This window comes from Trachurus japonicus, chromosome 13, assembly GCF_045865225.1.
Source record: "Trachurus japonicus isolate A0001 chromosome 13, Traja_1.0".
Taxonomy (NCBI): domain Eukaryota; kingdom Metazoa; phylum Chordata; class Actinopteri; order Carangiformes; family Carangidae; genus Trachurus; species Trachurus japonicus.
The window spans coordinates 20,191,407-20,216,352 of NC_140919.1; the positions used below are offsets into that span (position 1 = coordinate 20,191,407).

At 41.7% G+C, this 24,946-nt stretch overlaps 1 protein-coding gene across 2 annotated transcripts in view; it reads left to right on the plus strand.

The window, feature by feature from the left end:
- The window catches only part of lekr1 (Leucine-, glutamate- and lysine-rich protein 1), a 77,020-nt gene extending 57,782 nt beyond the window's left edge, over positions 1–19,238 (plus strand). The window contains exons 9-13 of one of the 2 annotated variants that reach the window (XM_085795310.1): positions 5,358–5,433; positions 9,413–9,577; positions 11,330–11,554; positions 14,272–14,386; positions 17,865–18,130. In XM_085795310.1, the coding sequence (XP_085651436.1) occupies positions 5,358–5,433; positions 9,413–9,577; positions 11,330–11,554; positions 14,272–14,386; positions 17,865–17,902 (619 nt within the window). In that variant the 3' untranslated portion in view covers positions 17,903–18,130. Of the gene's footprint in view, positions 1–5,357; positions 5,434–9,412; positions 9,578–11,329; positions 11,555–14,271; positions 14,387–17,864 lie in introns of both variants that reach the window. The other variant, XM_085795309.1, reaches the window with a different exon arrangement.
- Positions 19,239–24,946: the final 5,708 nt, after the last annotated feature.

Below are 24,946 nucleotides of genomic sequence, written 5' to 3' on the forward strand. Positions count from 1 at the left end.
CTGAAATAGCTTTAATTTTTCCACATGATCTCATAATTTAAATAAATATCAGTGGCTTGGTGGGACACAAAGAGACACCCAAGCCTGTTTCTGTGCAGCTTCTATAAGGCGTCCTCAGCTGAACTGAGAGTTGTTGGAGGTCTAGTGGTCAATGTGAGAGTGTGTGTGTGTGTGTGTGTGTGTGTGTGTGTGTGTGTGTGTGTGTGTGTGTGTGTGTGTGTGTGTGTGTGTGTGTGTGTGTGTGCATGTGTGTGTGAGACTAAATGTCCTTTCTTCAGATATTCAGAGAGGCTCAGAGAGGAAAAGGCTGGATTACTGACTTGACTGTACTCACTTTGAATCCTGACCGCAACTATTCACTCATACACACATACATGCACGCACAGACATTCCAAGACGCCTTTTTTCCCATTTAACTCTCGTTATGAAGTTGAGAGATTTGACCACTTGCACTGCAGTTCTCCAGTGACCCATGAAAAGGACGCCCTGTCCCCTCACTCCTACACTGGCCTACTTCTTACACACACACACACACACACACACACACACACACACACACACACACACACACTCTCAGATCTACCGCCACACTTCTACAGTACATACCTTATCACCACTTCTCCTGTGAGAGCCTTCTTTATTAATCCTGTCTGATTCTATCTTTGTCCCCCTCTGACCCTGTTATCCCATTCACACAGAGCCCCTAAACACTCACTCGTGCCCACCGCTCAGTTGAAAACAAGCATTATTCCTCTGCCTTTAGAGGCCTGTTTATGTAATACCACTGTACACTGCAAACATTAAAAATCTTTCCAAGAATATTCATCTTATTTCTTGTCAAAATGTCTAATTTCTAGTCAAAACTAATCTTTCCAGACTCATCACCTAAAAATCTACTTGCTTTTAGATCATTTTCACTTGTTTCAAACTAATTTTCACTTGAAATAAGTAGAAAAAAGTGGAAGCAGTTTTTTGTGCTTGTAATAAGGAAGAAAAACTTGCTCCATTATCTAATTTTTCTACTTATTTCAAGTGAAAATATGCTTGAAAGAAGTAAAAAGTGTCTAAAAACAAGCTACTTTTTTAATGTGATGAGTCTTATTTTAAGTATGATGAGATTTGTTTTGACTAGAAATAAGACAAATATTCTTGGTAAGATATGTTTTTGCAGTGTAAATAGCATATTTCAAACTGAGGATTATATCACTTGTGTACATGATTCAAGAATAATGCTTGATTCTTTTGTTTTTAAAATTACCATAGCAAAATTTAGGACATGAAGAATGAACTGATGTAATGATTTTTTAATGATGACAAAACGCTTTCGTGAGGGACAGTTGTACAATACTACAGTCATAGAAACTTAAATTAAAGGCAATTACTGATACTTAAAAAAAGGTCTCAGTTAAAATAACAAGGAACATTTTCCTCATGTAGGATGACTTGGCCATGTAGTTATTAATCGTGTAATTTAGGACAATACAGATAATGAAAAAAAACAGTTAGATGATAGTTTAACCAGGCCTGAGGGTTGGGGGATGGGGGTTGGGGGGGTTGCTGAAGAAAAAGAAGAAAAGACACCTGAGGGAATAGATGGGGGAAGAAAGAAAAGGGAATAAGTGATGGACAGAAAGAACGATAAGCATGATAGAACATGGGGAGGGAAGGAAGTAGAGAGGAGAGGAGGCTTAGAGAGAGGGTGGGAGGCAAGGACTGAGAGATTGTCGGAGGGAGGAGGGATGGAGACCTTGACTGCGGTTGCAGTGGTTACTTCACACACACTGTCTGGCTCTCGCATGCACACAGCCGGGTCACAGGGGCCGCACATGATCCACACGTACGCTCACACGGCCGAAACATGACAGCTTGCCCTTGATTCAGTTCAACTGACACAAAGAGACAGAGTGAGAGAGGAAAAGAGCACGGACAGGAGAAAAGAGCCAAAGTGGCAGAAAGTGGAGAGAGTAAAAGATTTAAAAGTCAAGAGAGGTCAGGAGTATCTGTGCGGTTCCTCATCCATCTGTTAAATGCAAGAGGACTTGTTTCAAGTGGTTTCAAGCAGTGGAGGAATGTTTTCGTGACAGAAATTATGATCTCAAAAACTCTCCCCTCGGTCTGTCCCTATACAGAGGAGAGGTTTAATGCCTAAGGCTTTACACAATTAGGCTAATAAAAGAACAGAAAAGATTAACGTCAACCACACATCTATAAAATACTTCCGTCAGCGATGTTTACCGCTCTCTTACAGCTTCTCTGTCTCTCATCTGTTTCTATATTTTCTCAATTTTCTATCCCTGTTTTTTCTTTTTCAAAGTGGAAAGTATTATATCATACATGTCTGGGCCTTTACTTTTATTGTGGCTCGTAGTCATTTTTATTCACATTGCTGTTGCTGTAAATTCATATGTCAAATTTTTACAAGGCAGTCCGTTTCTGCTTTGCGAGCATGACCCAGTGTGAGAAGACTCTTTACTTTGAATTCTTAATCATCTTTCCAGGTGGAAGAGAGTCATCGTGTCCTTGAAAAATAAAAAACAGCATAGAGGATGTACGAGATGATGTCAGCGGAGATTCCTGTTAGCTGTTGATTGTTGATTCATACACAATAAAAAACTATTTAAAATTGCCCTTGAGCTACACTGTAAAAATCAGACACGGTTTGGAGTAGAGTCAGCCTCCTCTGTCTGCGTGAGCACACAAAGATTGTATCAGCATAAAGAGGAAAAATGGAATGTGCCTTTTGATGAGGTAGCAGCCTCACACACACACACACACACACACACACACACACACACACACACACACAGTGCACACATACACACCCGCCTGTCCTTAAAAGCAGCCTGGCGTGTGAGCGAATGAGAGAGTGCTCCCAGATTTTCCCAACGTTCCTCCCTGTAATCCCCTCAGACCTCCTTCTGAGGGCTGAATTTGCACGCTCATGCTCCCCAGGGGGTCCCACACACACACACACATGCGCGCACACAGACTCAAAGTTGATTTTAAAACTTCTGCTACACTACCTTTGCAGGGGTCTCCTTTCTTGATAATCAGAGAGTCAGAATTATATTTGACAAATACACACACACAGAGCTACCCAAACACACACACACTCACACAAACACTGTATGCATCAGCAGTTTGTTACATATTAAAAAGGCTTCAGCTTCATAAAACTGTCAAATCCCGACCTCCTGGGGTTTTTCACCAGCTAAGACTCGACTGCAAAACCCCTGAAGAGCACAGAGTCACACACACACACACAAATGGACAAAAACTGTTACTATCTCAGTCGTGCAGAAATCCGCACGCTGCATAACTATTTCAATTAGAAATGTTTGCAACATGAGGATATTTTCATAATGATTATTTAACAGCATCAGCTCATTTTAGTTCATATCTACTCACCGAATCCCGTCCTTTACCGAGGCTGAAACACATTTAAATGAGCTTTAGGAGTCAGATCTTGGCATCAAACTTGCAACTCTTGGGGAGCATTCATGCATGGCTGTCTGTCTGCATCTATTTTTGTGTCTCTCTCTCTCTGTCTGTATGTGTGTGTGTGTGTGTGTGTGTGTGTGTGTGTGTGGTGAGTAGGCTGATGTGATTAGCCAGAGCCAGTGGAGTGAATAATATTGTGTCTGCCCCACTAGGAAGAGATGGAATATAGCTGCTGCTCTTTATTATACTGTAGATCATCTGCTCCACTATCTGATGCAGAATGTGTGTGTGTGCTCGTGCACACGCAGACATCAGCTCACACAGACTCGCGCATTATCTCATACTCGCCCACAGATGAACCTGCTCACACACGCAAAGCTATATAACTATAATGCAACATGCAAGGCTGTGTCGCAGACAGATTTTGACACAGCTTGTGATATTGTGTATGTGTGTGTTTGTCTGTTGTTTTTTATGTGCTTTATGAGCCAGTGTGTCAGCTGTCCCTTGTCCCTCATTGCATGTTTCAGCTGATTTACTATCAGCTGTAACATCCAGTCACATTCACAGAGGTGTAAAGGACGAGGTTTCAACGTGGATGTTCTCACCATTACTCTTCCTCTGCTTGTTGTTAACGTAGATCTAATGCTCAGATACATTCGTCTTCAAAAGTTTGGATTCGCAAAACTATACTTTTATTCACCATGGGAGGAATTAAACACTGATCAGGGTTAATTATTTAAAGATGATTCAATAAGCAGCTTTAAGATGACACTGAACTGAAGAGTGCTGGATTTAGGGCAATGCAATTTAATGAGAATATTTAATTATGAATAAGTTTGAGGAGAAACAGCCATTTAAGGTATTAGCAATGTCTTGGCTGTGTATTTAAATTGAATATATTTATCTTTGTTTTCTTGGTTGATAAGATTCTTTGAGAGCTCCCACAAAGAGCCTTTTCTTCTCTGTATAAACACTGGTAATAAACGGTCCGTTCCTCATCTTGTCTCTGGCTGGACTCAGATTTATGCCCCTTCACATCTTATCAGCCAGAGCAGCTGCTGAAATGACAATATCTTTGGACAGCAGATCAACAAATCAATAAAATGTCCCCTTTTCTAGATTCCTCAAGCTTTCTTTCTTTTTTTCTGTCCTCTCTCTCTCTCTCAGTTTCTCATTCCTAATCCCCCACTCTGTTTCCCCAGAGACTGCTGAGAGTTTTCTTGTTAAATATTCTTTATCCAACCTGACATGCTGAGAGGATCATCAAAAAAGAAGCATGTGTAAATATTATCAGAGCTTTTTGGATCGTGACAGATAGGCAGGAGATGTGATGTGATGTTGGCTTACTTACTTAGCTATTCAACTGTTGAAGTGAAGGCTGTCTCGTGTGTGTATGAGTATGTGGTAAGTGTGTGTGCGAGAGAGCATTTTACACTTAATTTATTCACTGACTGTTAAAGCTAAATTTTCATGTCTGCCCGTGTCACAGCATGTGGTTTTTAAAAACCATTTTGTGCAAGTCTGTTCCTCTGATTTTGTATTTGACGTCAGAATATATAAATGATTTGTTGTGGGTTTTCATTTTATTTTATTTCTTTTTTTGCATCTCTTCTATCTGTCTGTGCTTGACTCTATTCATTTGCATCAGAGGCTCTCAATAAAACTCAGTCGAAGCAGCCAGTGACTGCAAACATGCTAGTTGGTCTCATAGGGGATTCTTGAGGCAGTTACAGCAGAGCACTAATGGCTTTATAAAGAGATGGAAGAGTGTTGCTTTTTGAACATCATGTAAATCAAACATGCAGAGTACATTTTCATTTTTTAATTTCCATTCCCACATATCTGGATGGCTGTGCCTTTAATATTCACACATTTTCTGTTTTTTTTGTGTATCTGTATGTGTGTGTGTACAGAGATGTGTTGATAGAGTCCCACAGCAGAGCTCTGACCAACATGGAGAAAGACTGCAGACAACAAATGTCCTCAAAGGTATTTATTTATTTATTTTTCCAAATACTGAGAGATACCTGATCAAACACTAACTATTGTAACAAAAACCTCTGTACCCCAGCATTTCTTTTGGAAAGGGATTTAGCATGGTCCATGCAGTTTATCTCATTGGCTGTTAGAATCAGCTATTTAAAACCTGACACACTCCAGCCATCCATTGGCTCAGCCTTGCAGGGTTATGAGGGTTTACTCTGGACTGGCGCCACTCTATCACAGGGTAACGTGTCGTGCACATGTTTGCACCGTGGTAGTGATGTGTCGTCAAACCGGGCCTGGGCTGGAGATTAAGTTCAATCTTCTGTCTCTTTTGCAGTATTTTTAATATAATATACTGTATATAATTTTAATACTTTAAATTTTAATAACTTTTACCAATATGAAATAAACTGGAGTCTTCAAATCAAGCACTGAAGAGAGTTGAAGTTCGATGCAGTAGAGTTTTATTCACTTTATTACAGTCAACAAAACCTGAGTCATCCACAAGGAGGACAGGGCCCAACTGACTTCACCCTCCTTTACCACACCATTTATACTTTTGACATCAAACATTGGACTTTGACATGTTTATTACATTAGTTTGCATATTGCTCCTCTCGCTCTTTTTCCCTTCCACCATTTGTACTGTTAATCTTCTCCACTATTTCTCCAACTTGCAAACTGTGCAGGAGCCCCCAGCCGCTCTCATACAGGCCTTCTTAACTCTGCTCTTCCGCACAATCCTCCTCTTTGCTCGCTTTGTGCATAACCCCCTCCAGGCTGATATGGTAGAGGGCCCCCTGGTTCTTCCACCCATGATTCATGACACACGCGCCCCACTCGCAACCGGCCCACAAAAATGGGACTGGCGGCTTCTCTCTCTATAATAGCTCTCCGTTCTATTCCACACTGTCCAGGGCCCCACCACACTCATGCTGCGGCTACATGTGTCTCATGGGGGATACTGGTACAAGCTTAAAGTTCACAGAGGGGGCAAGGATGCATTCATATCTAAATCTAGGTTATATGGTGGACGTAGTAGCCAAATGTTAAAATAATATTAAAGAGTTAAAACACGGATAAATGAAATACACACTTTGATTATAAGGGTAACATAATAAGGCCTACACATTTCATGGTTCTCCTTCAACATCTGAACCATCACATGCAAAATGTTACACTACAGTAGATAGCCAGAGTACCCAGGGAGAAAACCCACACAGACACATGGAGAACATGCAAACTCCACAAAGAAAGGCACCAGGCCCAGGAATCGAACCCAAAACCTTCCTGCTGTTAATCAACAGTGATAATCATTGCAACCTGTGTATGCAATGCCCTATTGTGATAATTTTGCAGACTGGACTCACACACCGTTTTTGAGTCCAGCACTTCAGGAGTGACAGATGAGTTGCAGATGAACTATACATTCTCTAAAATAAACATCCTTTTAACTAACTTAAAGTTTGACCAGCATGATTTAATTTGTAGAGTGTAACTTGATATTGGTTTATTGGATGTATGGTCCCTAAATGTAATGTTTTAATTAATTACAATGAACTTCAATCAAAACATTACTCACATGCTTAGCGACTACGGCGGTATCGGTTTACGACTGGCAGACGTTTAGCTCCAGTGTGTTGAAATAAACAGACGTGTAGGACAGCTTCCAAGCCATTGTCACAGTTCAGAGGAGTTTAACAGGGAGGATCCTGACACACAATGTGGATAAGATTATGAGGCTCCAAGACCACCAGTCTGTTTGACACCAGATAAACTCAAAACACACACATACACACATAGAGTCGCAAAACCAAGCTGTCTTTTATTAACAGTGTAGTAGTGTCTCTTGCACTGTCTGACTCTCTGACTGTCTGGAGGCAAGAGTGACTGAGGTTTAGTCGAACATCACAACAACAACAACAACAACAACAACAAATAATGAATTCCATTAAATCACTCTTGTCTCGTACTTTGTTTTGGTCTCATTTCTAGCCTTCGTACAAATTAATCTTAGTTTAAGAAAAACTTTGTTGCTGTAAACACACTGCGGTGCCTTTGTCTATGAATACAGATACAGATGTCGAGATGTTGAGGTTCATTGTTCCATTTGTGTGTAATATGTAATCTGTGTACAATAACCAGAACAAGAAGTTTCAAATTACTGCGCATACTCAAATCCACTGACTGTTATACATATTGTTAACTTAGATAAATAAGACTACTTAGACTATTGCTAGGGTTTTTTATACTATGTACTCTACAGTGATGGGAACCTGTGATTCTATTTGGCATAAATTATCACTGCAATGTATGAATCTCATACAGGGTTAAAGCAGGGTTAAATGTCTTTCAGTGTCATCTCTGTTTGAACTCTGTTATGTGACACGGACTTGATCTTAACCACTGACCCAGCTCTCTTGCAAAAACACCATTTAACCCACAGACTCTCTCTCAGTCACCAAGCAACAAAGAGAAATTCAGTGTATCAGAGAATGACATTTGTCCTGTTCTTTTCTATTCTTACAAACATACAGCAGATGTATAAATGTCATGCTACATGCCACATGGCAGGTGGACAGACTGATAAATGCCCTGGGACAGTGTCCACACACACACACACACACACACACACACATGCACACATGCACACAGGTCATTGTTCAGTTTGGGCTTCCTGATTCCACATGGGTTTATACCCATTGAAAGGAAGTGGTCACTCTTGTGCACTTTTTAAACACAAACGGCAGCTGTGTACATACGCAGACACACACTCACGCACACACAAAAGGATATACACTCACACCATCCATGCTCCTCACACGTACATTCACCCGGCAAAGAGGAAGTGGTGTTTTCTCATTTGATCCAGCACACGCAATCTTAGTCTCTCATACAGTCTCTCAAACCCCAAGCATAACACACACACGCACACACAGGCTCAAATATACACATTTTTCACACGCCAGTCTGTCTTTTTTTTTTTTCATCTGACACCCACATCTACTGTTTCTGTTTTTTTCACGCTTGCACGCATAAATGCGCACACACACACACACACACACACACACACACACAGATAAACACACGTAGCCACAGTGATCCCAGCCCATGGCAGTGACGCTCAGTTTGTCTGATCTCGAGTGCTGGTGGAAAGAAAACAAGGTGGCCTTGGCCAAGCCTGACTAAAAATATACCACATGCAACTTTGCCCTCACTTTTTGTAAGAGGCAAAACTGGTGTTTAATGTCCCCAACAATCTAGTTTTTTGACTGCCAGTGCATGATGACAGGGAGCAGTCGCACTGCCGTCACTGTCACACTCGGTGACAAAAGCTTTGTATAAACAAAGTCCTCATATATCATGAAAAGGGTTGAGGCATTGTTTCTATTTGGAGCTCGCACCACCAATGACATGTAACGCAACATGGAACAATAACGCATTTGTCAAAAGTGTCTCATAGAGGTTAGAGACTAGGAGGATGACAGCATTTCTATTGAGATAAAAATGTGTTTGGTGTGTTTAAAAACATATCAAAAAACCTTCCCTGGCAGCTACAAAAACGTTAAAAGGTTTTCATTTATGACATTTTCAGGTTGTATGAGTAGTTTGTATCCAGCAGTTTGAAACACCGCTGCTGTCTCAGTGCTTCTTGTTACACAAAGCTTTGTGTGACCTTCCTCCTTCCTGTTTATATCACGGAGAAATCAACACTTCACGGTCTCTTATAGGACTCTGAATTAGAGACAGGCCTTAGGATGTGGGCCAGACTGAACCTTTTAGAGTTTACATACTATATATACTGATGCTTTTGATGATGAAAAGTATATTATTTTATGTTTTTATTCTCAAGGGCAAAGTCTGTTTCTGCTTTAGATGGCAATACTGCAGCACACATGCGATAATGTTGATATTATCGTGTGGGAGAATGACCACACATACACTGACTGTACACCCCTTGCCTTCATTTTTGATTCTGTAGCTGGCGGTCGCCCTGGAGGAACAGATAACCCAGAGTGCTTTGCACCTGAGGCAACGGATCGAGGAGTTACGCAGGGAGGCGGAGCTAGAGCTGACGATCGACAGGGAGAGGAATCAACAGCTGCTTCTACAATACCAACGAGACAGCACTCAGCTCCAACAGAAGGTGTGAGCATGACAATGACCACTGGATACATTGCATTACATCTGCAGTTAATCCGTCTATTACATCATTTGCCAGAGCAGATGACCTGGAGAGAAGCTCTAGCTACAGAGAGACAGAACATGTCCCTCGATGACCCATATTTATTATGCTCCCTTTTTCCTTTGTTTGGTCTCTCTCAACATGCCTCCTCTCCTTTGGTACCTTCACCTCTCTGCATGTCCACTGTCTGCTTCCTTTGTCCCCTATTTTTGACTTTGTGTCTCCCAGGAATTTAAGTTTTTCCACTCTGTGTGTTATATCTATCTGATTATTCTGTGCCCCTGTCTGTGTTTCATGTTATGTGTTTAATGTCAGAGGATGTGAGTCATTTAGTACATCACTTCTGCTTCATTGCAACCACCATGATGACTACAGATGACTGTCAAACATACATGCATGCAGACAGTTGACGATGACACTTCAACTTCGACTTCAAAGAACTTTATTTTTCCATTAAGAACTTCAATCGTGAAGAGCATCAGTGCATATTTAAACAGGATAAATAAACAAGATAAATACATAGATAAATACAAATGTTAAGATGTTAAAAATACAAAACAAAAAGAGAAACACACACACACACCCTAACCAGCATACACAAGCCAGACCAGATCAGCTGTTATCTGTAATCTGATCGATGAAGGTACAAAACTAGTCATGGCTTTCTTGGTTTTAAAAATAAAGGCTAGTTTCTCTGTGTGCTGGGTGGGATAAAGAATAAAGAGAGATAGAGACTTTAAATCCAGACAGCGGGGGAGAGACAGCAAAAAACAATGACACATTAGGTGAAGAGGCCTCCTACTGTTACCCACACTGTGAAAAGGATAAATAAAACACATATATATATCCACCCACTTTCAATGTGAGTAACAACCAAAAGACAAGAACATTTAAAGCACACTTCCCTAAAATGACAGGTAGTGACAGTTAACAAATTTCCACGTTGTAGTAAAATTGAGAAATCCACCTCGGTCTCTTCAGCTCCCACTGTGTCTGGCACTGCAGCATCCCTTCCCACCCACACTCTGTGCAACATGCAGACGAGGTAACAGAAAACCTGTTGCTCCCAAAGTGTGACGCAGAGCCCATTAAAGTCTGGTAACATCTATGTCATTGACAGACTCCTGTAATCTCTGCAACACGTTTGAGTGAATCAGCGCTCAAAGACATCATTTATGGTGGTATTTTAGATGATTATGTGACGAATGAAATGTATGAATGAGTGATTCTCTCCATTTAAAGTGGAAACAGACGACTTTTTGGCTTCGCTAAATGGCATTACTGTCGGCGCCTCTGTTGCAAAGAGCGGATCACAACATGGCTACTGCTCTCGGCCTGGCTCCTGCCCAAGGAAAGAAACAACCGCAAGAATCCCACTTTGAAAAAGACACCCTGATCTCGGTGCAATGATAAAACACCCAGCTGTATTAACAAGTTTTCAGGTTTTCTTGTTTACTGATCCAGTAGAATTAACACCAACTGAATGAAGGTTTTCAACACATACACAAATCTGAGCTAAATGTGTCTTAATGTCTCGTGGCGTCATTATTCTGTAGGTCAGTAGACTGTGCAATCAAAGTGTACTCCATAATGATAAGTTAAAGCAAAAAACTTGTCGATTGCCACTTTGGCAGATCACTTGCAAGTTAAATACACACAATTAAATCGCAATATAAATATCCACCGATTGGAATTTATTTTCTTCTTCTCCAGCTCGAGGAGAGAGAAGAGGAGCTGCGGGGGAAAATGGAGGAGCTTCAGCAGGAGATGAGGAGCAGGGAGGAGGAGAGGAGGACACGAGATGAAGAGAGGAGGAGGAGCGAGGAGGAGATGCATCAGGAGCTGCAGCGCTCCCAGCAGCAGGAGGCACTGCAGCTGAGTCAAGCTAAAGCTGAACTACAGCTCATGGCTGAGAGGAATGCTGGACTACAAGAGGAGGTGTGTGTCTCTGTGTGTGTGTGTGTGTGTGTGTGTATATGTGTGTGTTTCTCCATATTGTAGAGGTCAGATTGTCCTCACAAGGATATGAAAGACAGAAAAATGTTTAATGTTACAACAAAGAGAGGAGGTTTGCATTGGCTTCATATACTCTACTGGTGTGTTTCTGTGCCAACAGAGCTGGATTAAATTTAGTAGGTGTGTGTCTGTGGGAGTGTGGTCACAGCAAAAGGGGAGAGAGAAAGTTTTAGATGGAGAGGGAGGGTGAGAGACAGAGACAGACAGAGTTCATGTTTGCTTTGGCAGCAGAGTGCGCAGTGATGGATTTCTGTGCCAGCACCGTCCAAATGGAGCTGAATTAAAGTCTGAAACAAAAAGTGAAAAGAGGGGGAGGCAGTGCATAGGGGAAGCAGGATGAGGCATACATATGAAGAGCCTGGAGGAAGAAAGCAATAAAAGAGTGTCAAATCTGTGTGTGTGTTTGTGCGTGTGTGTGCGAGTGTGAGGAAGTGAATGAAAGGGCATAGAGTATGGGAGCAAATTTTGTGAACAAGACCAAATGGGACAGGAAGGACAGCATCCTAATGTGATGAGCAAGAATGACTTTGCCAGACGTTCGGGTTGAATGTGTATATTTCTGTCTCTCTCTCTGTGTGTGTGTGTGTGTGTGTGTGTGTGTGTGTGTGTGTGTGTGTGTGTGTGTGTGTGTGTGTGTGTGAACTCATGGGCGTCGTGAGGGGAGCAGTCTGAGGCTGCAGTCACGACACATCTCAACTGTCTCACCACTAACTCACATACAGTCATAAACAAACACACACGCAGTCCCACACAAACAAACAGCCATATTATCCTCAACTTTTCCTCACATGTAACACTCATTTATTTTCGTTGCATGTGCCCTGCCTCTTTAGTTCTGTCTCTCCTTTTTACGCCCTCCTGTATTTCATAATGAGTATGCGAAATGCAGCATGTTTGTGAATATGTCAGACTTCCAGCAGACACAAGGCAACTTTAGCTCTCGATTGTCGCCATATTTTTCTAATAGTCAAATAGTCACTTTTGAGCTGCATTTTGGCCTTGTCATGTTGCTCAATGGTCAATGAGAGCAGTGAGACTTAACCAAAACAGAGAAGCTGTAAAAAACCCCCAAAAAAACAATGAACTGAAAGATGCCACAAGGCTCCACAGAGTCGAATGGAACTGCAAATCAGGTGATACTTTCTGTCGGTTCATCATGACTAGTGAAAGTGTCACCTTTCACATCGTAACAAGCAATTTGATTCAGTAAAATATAAAAAGAAAATATAATTTGAATCTGAAATTAAAATCAAAACACGTGGCTGAACACCGTGTTCAATCACACAGGGATGACATCAAAACTACTGTTGAAAGTTCAAATAACACCTGTAGAATCATAAATGAGGGGGAAAGATGCTATGGAATAACTGATTTTGCATTTCACCTTTAAATGTTATCTGTTTTTTTGTGTGTGCTGCATCCCAAAGTAAAGTCCAATATGACACGATTCACTGAAGGCTGCAGTCAGAGAGTCCCTTTAGTTTATTTTCTATGAGGAAAATTGACTCAGTTTAGTTTTACAGTAATAGTGGAATCTAAAATATTTGCCTTGATTTGTTAATACACAAGTCAATCAGTACAACATAAAAAGTCAGATGAAAGTGAGGAAGTCACATCAGTGCCTGGAGTCTGACGGCTTTCTAACAGCACTTCCTTTTTGTCCACACACTGTCTCTTTTACCGCCTCCCTCTCAGAGTGTCTGTCCAGGGGGTTCATCCAGTTCAAGGTGCCCTGATGCCAATTTCACAGCTGACATGCTCTTTTATGTCATTCATGGACCTTCAGCACAGCAGCTCCTTCCCCCACCACATCCCTTTCTCCCTCTTCCTTCTTGTCTCATTTAAAGAGGCCTTTTTTTTTACTGTGTGTTGTGTCCCTGTTTTTTTTAAGAGCAGATCAATCAGTGCAATCATTTTAGATGGCCCTTTTTTCTTTCTTTCTTTCTTTCTTTCTTTCTTTCTTAAATTATTTTCTAATTAAAAGTTGTATTGATCTGTGTGTGTGTGTGTGTGTGTGTGTGTGTGTGTGTGTGTGTGTGTGTGTGTGTTGGTGAGAGATAATCAGGTTTTGATCGTGACCTTGTGATATCGCTCCGTTGCCAAGACGCTGTTGCAGTGTCGAGGCATTTTCATCATCAAGTGTCAGAGCGTATGTACGCGTGACCTTTCATCCAGTCAGACAACAAAGCAGGAATCACCCTCTGGGATATAAAAGACTCATTTAAGGACTGAATACAAAAGGGTCAATTCAAAATGCTCTACATATGTACATGAAAAAAATATTCTTTTTATTTTCCCAAATGTTGATCAGCAGAGAGCAGACGTATACTCAGGACACGTTTGCCACTTTTTGTCATTCTTGCTTTGTATCTCACAAAGTATCTCTGCTAGTGAAGCCGAACTGTGTATAATTGTGCACAGGGTCACACTTAAGAACACACGCACAAACTCAATCACCCTCTTGTCCCTCAGTACTTTGTTTTGCTTTTTTTCCGGGCCCCACCCAAACTCTTTCTCCCTCACACTCACACACTTTCTTCATGCTCTATCTATCACTCTCGCCCCCCTCCCTTACTCCTCCTGACTCCGTCCCCCATCCCCTTCCCCCATCCCCCTCCCCCTCCCTGGCTTTGTCGCAGATGGACCAGGACAAGAGGAAAAGGTCACTGTGTCTGGGGAAAAGATGCCTGACCTTTAACCTCCCACTAACAGCACTGAGGTTACACAATACACTGAAGAAACAACACACACAAGGTCAAAATGAATGTGTGTGTGTCTGTGTGTGCGTCTGTGTTTATGTGTCTGTGTGCACTCTGTTGTATCTGCTAGTCTCTCTTTATGCAGCGCAATAAGCATCTCAACATATATATGTTGATTAGGCTTTTTGCACATGTGTTTATATTCTTAGTGTGTGTGTGTGTGTGTGTGTGTGTGTGTGTGTGTGTGTGTGTGTGTGTGTGTTACCAGTGGAATGTGGTTTACAGTGTTAGATTAAAAGTAGGGGCTCTGTGGGTCTGCGTGTGACTTCCATCTAATAGCCCTGTAATCCTGCTCTCACTAGGAGCCCCTAATGATGGCTGTCTCTCTCTGCAGCTACACTGGCATGCACGACACTACACTACACACACACATACAGACACACACACACACACACACACACATGCATATGCACAGGATCTAACACATGCCTGCATATAAACAGGCAGGAAGGAGACTCACTCTCCAAGTCTTTCCTACACGCTCACAAAGAAAGTGGCCGAGCACATGTGCAGACTGTCCCACACTCTCTCACAATAATTGCATACATACAGTAATTGCGTGACACACTGCAACTGGAACATGGATATAGTGACATATAGGGACTTATTAAACCATACACATATGTTGACAATTACAGACGCATACTGAGAAACCCATGCACAAATCGTAGAGCATTAAAAGCGTAGGCAATACACCCATTTGCAACGCATCCTGCATTGTTGGGGATTTCCTCCAACCACACACACACTCACAAGTCAAGTTGTCTTCTGACACATAACGTGTATAGTGTTTAACACCTGGCACAAGAGGGATGTTGTGCATACATCACCTTCAAATGCACACACACACACACACACACACATTCCCATAAAGGAAACATATGTATTGGCTCATCCCTTAACATATAGTTTCATTGTCCGTTATATGACGAAGCCAGGCAGTTTTTGTTTCAGAAAATGCAAAATGTGAAACCGGAGTTGTTTTGGGTTGATGATGAGGTAAAGTTGGAATGGTTCTTCAGAAAAGACGTCTTTACTATAGCTACTTTCATGAGAAGTGCTTGGTCAAAAAGAAGAGGTGAGTTATTTATGTGAACTCCATGTGGTTTCTGTCTTTGTTTTTGTTTGGTTTTGTCTGTGCTCTGATTATTTTGTTTGGTGTCTGGATGTGATGATGATGTGTCTTGTAAGCCCTTATAGGCTGGGCGCCTTAATTGGTGCACGACACGTTAATAAATATAAATTCAAATTCAAATTCATATAATCATTCTGCGTGCCAGCAAACTAGAGCTGTTCACGCAGCCTAACACATCAGACCAGGACCAAAATACTGCTGAAACTGGAGCCTTCAACTTCAGTTACGCTACTGTGGCTAATGAGAGTGTTAAAAAACAACTTACTGATTATCACAGTTATCATGGTTAATCACCTGAGTCTGACAAACACCATATACTCTCATTATTGTAACGTTTGAGATGTACTGAATCTCTGTCTTGGTGAAAACTGTTACAAATTCACTTGGTCACTTGTTTACAATGCAGATGGACTATTTTAAAGGAAGTCTATGTAACACATTATACATCAATTTAATACACTGAGTTTTACCACTAGTGCTAATGTTAGTAAACTGTAGATAGATATTACTGCATAGCTGGCATTTCTCTGTAACTATATTTTATTGTTCACCATTATTCTGTAATTATCAAATGGACTTTATGTGCCAAATGTGTGCGCCAGTGACTTATTATCTGTGCAGTGTAAATTGCATTTGGAGCCTGTGCAGACTGCCAACAGGAATGTGCCCAAATCTCTTCTAAAGCATTTGTTAAATTGTAGTATTAAAGTTTGTCGCCGGAACATTTTGGGATGCATATAACACGTGTCTGTTATCAAACAGCAGATGGTCGTAATGATGTAAACCATTCAAATGGCATGTGTCTGTAATTAAATGAGCCAGTGAGCAGTATTTATGGCCATGTGCCATATTGGTAGGAAATGCGTGTAAAGTCATGAGAATGCTATGAAAGGCCTTTTGCGAGAGCAGCTATTTATTTTTAAAGTCTGGGCTCAAGGCATGAAGTGAGCAGCTTTTGCTGTTTCTTCCTATTTCTGTCAGGCTGTTGCATAGCAAGAGAGTTCATTTTAATCAGACTTGATTTAGAGGAAGGGGGTTTATTTTTCAGCAGACTTGAAGATAAACAATGTATCATAAATTGATCTCAAGTTCCATGTGTGTTTTTAATGCTGGTTCTTTCTTTTTTTAAGTATATTTTTTGGCTTTTCATGCCTTTTTATTCGATAGGACAGTTGAGAGTGTGACAGGAAATGGGAGGCAGAGATGGGGGGAATGACATGCAGGATAGGGCCGTCCAACACAGGACTCGAACCGGGGCCGCCTGCAGCGAGGACTATAGCCTCTACACATGGGGCGGGTGCTCTACCAACTGAGCTAAACACCGCCCCTTAATGCTGGTTCTTTACAGTAATGGGGGAATATGACATCTTTGTATTTTTTTGCTTTCAAAGTGCAAGCTACTACTACGTGCTATTAATACTTTGCTTGCTGTGACAGTGTTAAGGTGCTTGTGTGGGTCTTGTTGACCAAGTCTCTTTGACAGTGTCACTGAGCTGCTCGCAATTTTCACAGTGTTTCTTCTGCATCCACGGCCAATGAGAGTTTCTGATTGAAGTGTAAATGATTCTCTCCTTTGTTTCTCTGCCTCTTTCACTTTCCTTCTCTGTCTCAGACATTGCCTCGGCCTCGCACATTCACGTCAAAGCTTTAAAAGTGCCCCTGTTGAGCTTTCAAACTAAAATGTTTATGGCTCCCTTTTCTGTTTGTCTCTTCTTGCATGGGCCTGGAGTCACAAAGATGTTCATGCAACCATATGTGATCCACACCTGCACATTTACCACCAATAGGAGAACATATGCTGATCTATTGATTGATGTGCAAAGTGGCAGTATGTGCCAAAAGAGTGCTTTCTGGGAAACATGGATTTATTTATAGACAAAGCAGGTTTAGAAATGTTTTTTAGAATAGCTTTGCAGATATTTTTCAAAAGAAGCAAATGCATTCAACCTGTCTGAGAGAGGTTTCTTTACAAAACTCCACGGGGCACTTTTAAATCCTTTTTTCCTCATTTGCCAAATAATGTCACTAGTTGTGGTGCAGAACTTTTACAACATATAGTTGTTTACATGTTACATACATTTTTACATGGAGGGGTTAAACAAAAAAGATACACAGTATAAATAAGTCAGCTTTATCGACCATGGTAGAGCCAGGCTAGCTTCATTGTGGCTCCAGCTCTTTACGAAACACAATCTTAACTTTCTTATAATCAGCACATTTCCCAAAACGTTCATTTCTGTAGATAAAATATATGAAGTTCTGATTTTATTTTGAGACAAATTTATTGTGTCTTCACTGCTTATACTTCTCTCTCTGTCTCTCCCTTCTCACCCTCTAGGTGGCGCTGCTTCAGGAGACAGTGAGCAGGGAGTGTGAGGAGAGGGAGGAGCTGACTGCTGCTCTGTGTAAAGCTCAGGAGGAGCTGGCTGGGCCGCGCTCCCCAGCGTCTCATCACGGCTCCACCAGGTCTCCTCCAAAAACCATGGAGAGAGATACACCCCCGGGGACGAAGCATTTCCATCTCCATAGTCAAGCCCCGGTGATTCTTACTCGCCGTTCAACCACCCCAAACACACTCCGGCACTCCCCTGCCCGCACTAACAAAGACAGAGGCCGGGGCACAGATGGAGGAGGAACAGGGAGGAGTGTGGAGTCCTGGAATGGTGGTGGGCTATTTGGGGGAGAAAAGCAGCGAGGGGGGACACTGCCCAAACTGAAAACAGGCAGCAGCACAGTTAGTGAAGTCAAACGTAAGGTCAGTTTAGTGATGGGGATGAAGGAGCGACTGTGAAAATAAAAAACATCAGTTCAGTGTTGTTCCCAAATGGTGTTATAATAATAATCACATGATTGTAATAGTGTTTTTATTCTTGATTTGACATTTAATAACACATCCACTTTTGCCAAAAAATCCCTCTAACTGCTTGGCTCATATAAACACACACATTCACACACAACTGGATACACAACACACAACTGCTGAGTCCTGTTCCTACTACAGTAAAACTCCCAGGGCACACACTCTCCGACAGACATGCACTTGTTTTCTCACAGCCCGACTCACGCAGTCTCACTGGCACGCACAGCATTTCACAGACAAACACCCCCGCACGCACAAACCATACGCACGCACGCAGGCGGTGTGCACGCAGATACATGCAAACACACACAGCCTGTCACAAGGGCAGGGCTGAAGGAGCATGACAGCATGTCCCTTGCCACCCGCGGACACAAACAAAAGGCAGACAAACACAAAAGAAACTGTAAGGCAAGCACCCCCAGATATACACACACACACACACACACACACACATACACACAAAACAATTACCCAACCCTCTCCCCTCAGGCATTGTGTGTTATTGACATCATTCACTCCATGCAAGGTCTTTCCATCCCTCCCTCCCTCTCTTCCTCTCCCTCTGCATTTGGGATGAATTGGCATGATGGGAGAAATGCGTGAAACATGTGTGTGTGTTTTTTCTGTGTGTGTGTGTGTGTGTGTGTGTGTGGCATGGGACTAATTTCCCCACTCCCTGGCACACATGGAAAGCTTTTTGGTTTGACTTCCCTGTGTCCTCTCCTCCAATCCGCCTGCGAGACAATGCATGTGCAACGTCGCTCCTACAGCATCGGTGGGATGATAATGATTTTATCCTGCCAACGTTCCCTCTGTTTGCCAAAACACACACATATGGTTTATCTGCTAAAACCCCCCAAGTCTGTGCAGAAAGGACACTCTGAAATAGAGAACAATGAACATCTTGTCCCATTAAAACCTAATTTTCTTCCTCCTCTGTCTTTGTCAGATGGATAAATGGAAAATTTCCCATCACACTAAACAAACTCATTCATGTTTTTTCTTCTTAATTGGCAAACATGTATTCATATTAAAGACTTTAATAGTTTTTAATTTATTTGATGAAGTTGGCTTTGTAAGATTCCCTAATGAAAGATACTAATACGGAAATGTCAGATGCTTATAATTGAGAGTTGACTTTAGATCGTTCTTAATTGCTCCTTTATTAAAAAAACAAAAGATCTCCCCTTGAAGTGATTTTGTAACACAGGTTGTATTTAATTTGCAGCTGACTTCCTGTGTTTGAGTGTGTGGCCTTGTGTGTGTTTACTCATTGCCTGACACTTGGCCGTGTGTACGCACGTGTCTCCTGTGAATGATTGTTTCTGTCCTGACACCACCATCGCTCACTTTTTTGTAATCACGGTGAAGTCAAGTGAAGGACGTCGATTGTGTGGCAAACACATCACAATGTGGTGTGCGTGCGTGTGTCCACATGTGTGAAATAGGAAGACATTACTTGCAAGAATGCCTACTGTATGTGATTCACAATGAGATGGTACGTCCCGGTCTAGCGGTGGTTATTGTTTTAAAAAATGTCAATGCTAGTACAAGCGAGTTATTCCATCAAGCCCTGTGATTGTTCAACAATAATAAGTCGTAACTGTAACCTTGAAAGATCATTTTCCTCATGGAACAGCAGCTGACAAAACAATCTTTTGACCAGATCACACGGTCTTCGTCAACAAGTAGAGTTTGCTCCGTTTTCGTGGAACTGTATGTTTGAACTTCCTATTATTCTGATGGCTTCTTTTTTTGTTTTTTTGTGTAAAGGTTGAGCTTAACAAATCAAATCTTGACTTACAAAGCAGCAAAACAAAAAAATAAAGTAAGAGGACCTTGAGGGAAGATTATGTTTTTCTTTCAGACAGTGGCCATTTTGACTTATCAAAGCAGGAAAGGCACAGGTGGAATTAATAACTTTAAGGATGTCTGCATTTCATTCCGGTGAGTCAGTTCCAGGGCTCTGTTGTAACAGTGCTGGTTCACTGACATCACACCGATCACACTGACTCACACTTACTCAGACACTCAAAGGAATGACGCCATTGTCAGATCTGTGGTGGGCAGTAATATTTTTGGCATCTATTGGGCAAAAAAAAATCCATTTTGCACCTTCCAGCATAAGAAGAGAAAGAGCGCTCCTATTGGCTGTTCTGCAACAGATGCACATAAATGTCAAACCTTCCTTCAGATGGTCATGTGTCAAAGTCTTCTGAAATGTTTCAGAGATGGAGCTGCTAACTTTTCCTCTTAAAATATTTAGATCTGTTCTTTCTCTGCTTTGATGAATCAAAGTGTCTACTGTGCAAAGGGGATCTCCTCCAAAGCCTTTTAACAACTGCTCATATTCTCCCTGCAGAGGCACCCTTGACCTTTGACCTTTCCTTTTATGCCCCATTACACTTCCTTCCCATCGTGACCTGCGTGTCTGCTGTGTATTTGAAGAGATAACCTCTCTCTGTGCCAGGCAGGGAGGTGTTAACACACTGTCCCTGCTTCTGCTCCATCCCACAATACACACACACAGTGTCTCCCTCAAAACACAAACACCCCGCTCTCTGTCTCGCTGTATCTCTGGCTCACACATGCACATAAATCTGTCTTTGTGTCAATATTCTTTTAATCTCTTTGGCCTTCTTTTGGTATTCAACCCCTCCGACCCTGTTGCTAAAAAGCAATTCCCTTTCAGCCTCTCCTCCTCAGCTATCTGTGCCTTCACTTTATTTTTGATCCAGTCAGCTCTCCCTTTTCTACTCCCCTCTGCTCTTTCACTGTGGCTTTTTTTCCTTTGCTCATGCCCTTGCTTTGTAGCCCCTTGACCTGCTGTCCTTCCTGGTTTGTGTGCGTGTGTGTGTGTATGTTTGAGAAAGAGCCTTAAGGCAGAGATCTGGCATGAATACATACAACTCATTGAAACACTTTATACATCTTGATATGTGCGTTAACAGTCACACACAGCACAAAGACAAAGATTATATTGGCTTTTGATTGCTTACACATTCAGATTTACTCCCTCTTGGTAAATACCCCCCCACCCCACGCTCCCGCCCCAACATACACACAAACATTCATACGTGCATGCCATGCGCACACATTTGGAGTGTGATCTCTTCGCAGTAATTATCATAGCAGGGCAGGCATGCACACGTGTCCCTGGGGAATCTGTGCAAGTTGCTCGTAAACACACACACGCTACAGGGAGTGGCGTGTGTGTGTGTATAACTAAACCCCTTGTTCGTCACTGGGCGTCCCTGAACGCCTCTCTCCTGCGTGGTTATGGTCGTTCCGGAATTCTGCCGTCCCGTGAGCCCTCCCACACCCTATAACTGGTGTCACCCAGGCAACCGGAGAAAGAATGCTCAGCATTCTTGTCGCTGTGGTAACTGCGTAAGTGCAGGGGCCAGAGGTGCTGCTTGTAGGTGTGGGTTTATGACAGGGACAATGAGACCTCAGTCCGCCACCTTATGTGTTGTATTAGTAAAACTGAAATCTGTGTGCGTGCGTGTGTGTCCCTTACATGCCACATAGAGCCTCAAACAGTTTATGAAAGTGGACCTCCATGCTATGTTTGCATGATTACAGCTGTTGCTTATAAAAGCTGCAGACACACACAGGCACACACACATGCAAATACATGACCTCAGGAAATAACCAACCATGGTGGGATTAAACTGTGAGTGGGTTGCAGAGCAATAATTTGCTCTTGGGTTTCTACTGACACCCTCATTTCCTCACCTCTGTGAGTTTTGCAAACGTGACAACATCGCCATATTTTCCTGCAGACCCAGACGAGAACCAGAGCTCCTGTCACTGGAAACTTACCTGGCCCCAGGTTTCCTGTAAACCAGTCCGATAGATGACAAAATACTGTAAACATGAAGGTTCATGTGATGATTAATAGGCCAGAAAACAAGATAGACAAACAAATTAACAATATTGACTTAACTTTTTTTTTGCGAAATATTATCATATAGGCTATTACCTTGTTTTACCAGAATTTTGACAAGGCCCATGTTCAAGAAGAGACCTTGTGATTAGAGCCAGTTGGCTATATGTGGTGCAGCAAGTTACAAATGACTTGCATTGAAATATGCAGCATTCAGGATAGTTGCTCTCTTGTTGACGACAAACCAACAGGAGCAGTAAAATGTATAGCCTAAATGTACACATACATTAGGCTACAACATTCACACTGCAGCAGCATAAGCCCCACGAATCACTTATTGGCAGTAAAGCTGTATAGCCAGACATTGCAGTTAACTGCATTGCAGCATCAGGTCTTGTTGGTGGGAATTTGGTACAAGGTCAGTGTGTGAGTCCTCTCTGAGTTCACTGAGCCCAGGAAACACACAGCTTCACTTGGGGTGGTGAAACTCAAACTGATGGGTCTCTGGTTCTCTCTGCTGTCTGTTTGTAGTCACTGCAGGGCTTCAGGCTGCATGTTCTCAGGGCTGAACACAATGTTCCCTGTGCTGGCTTATCTGTTCACATGGAGCGGCAAATTCTTTGGCATAATAGAAGCAACAATCTTAAAATTAAGTTCAAAATTTGCCTTCAGTTATTTTGATTTGCTGACCCGTCCTGGCTTTTTGTGTGTAGAAATTATTAATTAGAGACATAGCTAATAGAGAGTTAATATATTTCTGACTTAAATTAGGAATACAAATGTTGATTCATTTTTATTTTTATTTTTTAGCAAATATCAACTGTCTTGCTAGTATAAGCCCTTAATTTAATTCCATAATAATTGTGTTAATTATCATTGTTATTAACCCCTTTTTTAAATGGCGGATGGATATGTTCCAGTGGTAGTGGTGAGAAGTCTGGACTTTCCCGTAAATACGTCACAGTAACCGATGGTGGTGAGTCAGTCACTTCCTCCTTCTCCTTTAAGTGATGTCTGAGAAGCAACGATGACCACGACAATGAGATACCACAATATATTATGAGATGATGAGAAATGACAACAGGAGTGATGCTTAAGGGGGCAAAAGGACACATAAGTAGTGGTCCTTGTTTTATTTTTTATTTTTATTATTATTATTTAATTTTTTTCCTGGGAAGTGTGTAACCTAATAACTGATGTTCTGTTTGTCTGTTTGTTTTTCTTTTTAAATCTTTTACTGGGTGTGAGTCACCCAGTAAAGTGCCTAGACTTACATATATAATCTCTTATATCCCTCTTAAATTCCCTGATTCTTGGTTTAAAGAAATACGTCACCTTTTCATTAAGTTTTTATGGTGTGACAATAAACCCAGAATCTCATATCAAAAGCTATGCATTCCCAGATCTAAAGGTGGACTAGGTGTTCCAGATTTATTTAATTACTATATCTCATTTAACGCAAGGTATCCACTTTCATGGGCATATAAGGATCTCTATCAGGCAGGCAGCTGGGAACAGCTCGAGGAATCTTTAATAGCTAAATATAAAGATAGATCCTTAGCTTCCTTATGGTACCACCCCAAACCTCCTATTGCTTTGGATAATTGTATTATCAATTTCTCATGCTCCATTGTTAGAATTTTACACAAAAGGTTTAATATTAATAATGGACTATGTTTCCCCTCGTGTCCTATTTGGAATAATCCTGCTCTTTTGTCTGGAAGAGGCACGCTCAGTAGTAAACAATTGATGACAAGTGGCATTAATACAATTGGTCAGATTTATGACGGTAAGATTATACCTTATGAATTGATGAAGGAAAGATTTCACCTATCAGATACGTTCTTTTTGACATATGCTCAGTTATCTTCTATTTTGAAAAAAAAGCACATTGAGGGGACAGAGCCTGCCTCTTGCCAAGTTTTTGCGAGAGCTACTCGATCGAGACGTTCTGTCTCCTGTATTTACAAATTTCTGTCATCTGATTGTTATAAATTGTATATCCCCACTCAAGTGGCATGGGAGGGTGACCTTAAATTATCTCTGTCAATTGCACAGTGGACCTTTATTTGGAATTCCGGCATACATTTGTCTAAATGTGTAAGATACAAGATTATTCAGTATAAAATCTTATGCAGAGCCTATATGACTCCTGTAAGACTAGCAAAGATGTCGGAAAATGTTGATGATTTGTGCTGGCATAATTGTGGCCTTCGTGGATCATTATTACATCTCTTATGGGAATGTCCAGCGGTCCAAACCCTATGGTCGGAGATGCATGCAATTATGACAGAGATCCTTGATGTCACCTTTACCCTGTCTCCCATGGTATGCATTTTGGGCTGTAAGCCTGACAATATAACCTGCCCCATTATCAATCGTCTATGGGCGCTGGGCTGCCTCACAGTCAAAAGGTTGATCCTTTGTATTTGGAAGGAGCGAAAGCCGGCCTGCTTTTCTAAGGAAGTATGGCTGGAGGAATACTTAGATCTCCTCAACATGGAAAGAGCAGCCGGTTTCCTGAAAGATTTTGATAGGGGTCTTGGTAGACAATGGGATGTTATTAGGAGATATTTGAATTAGATTTGGTCCTTCCAGTATCGTATTCTCGTTGAGTTTTTGTGTTTCCCCGGACATTGTTTTGGAGTATCATGTACCCCCCCCCCATTTT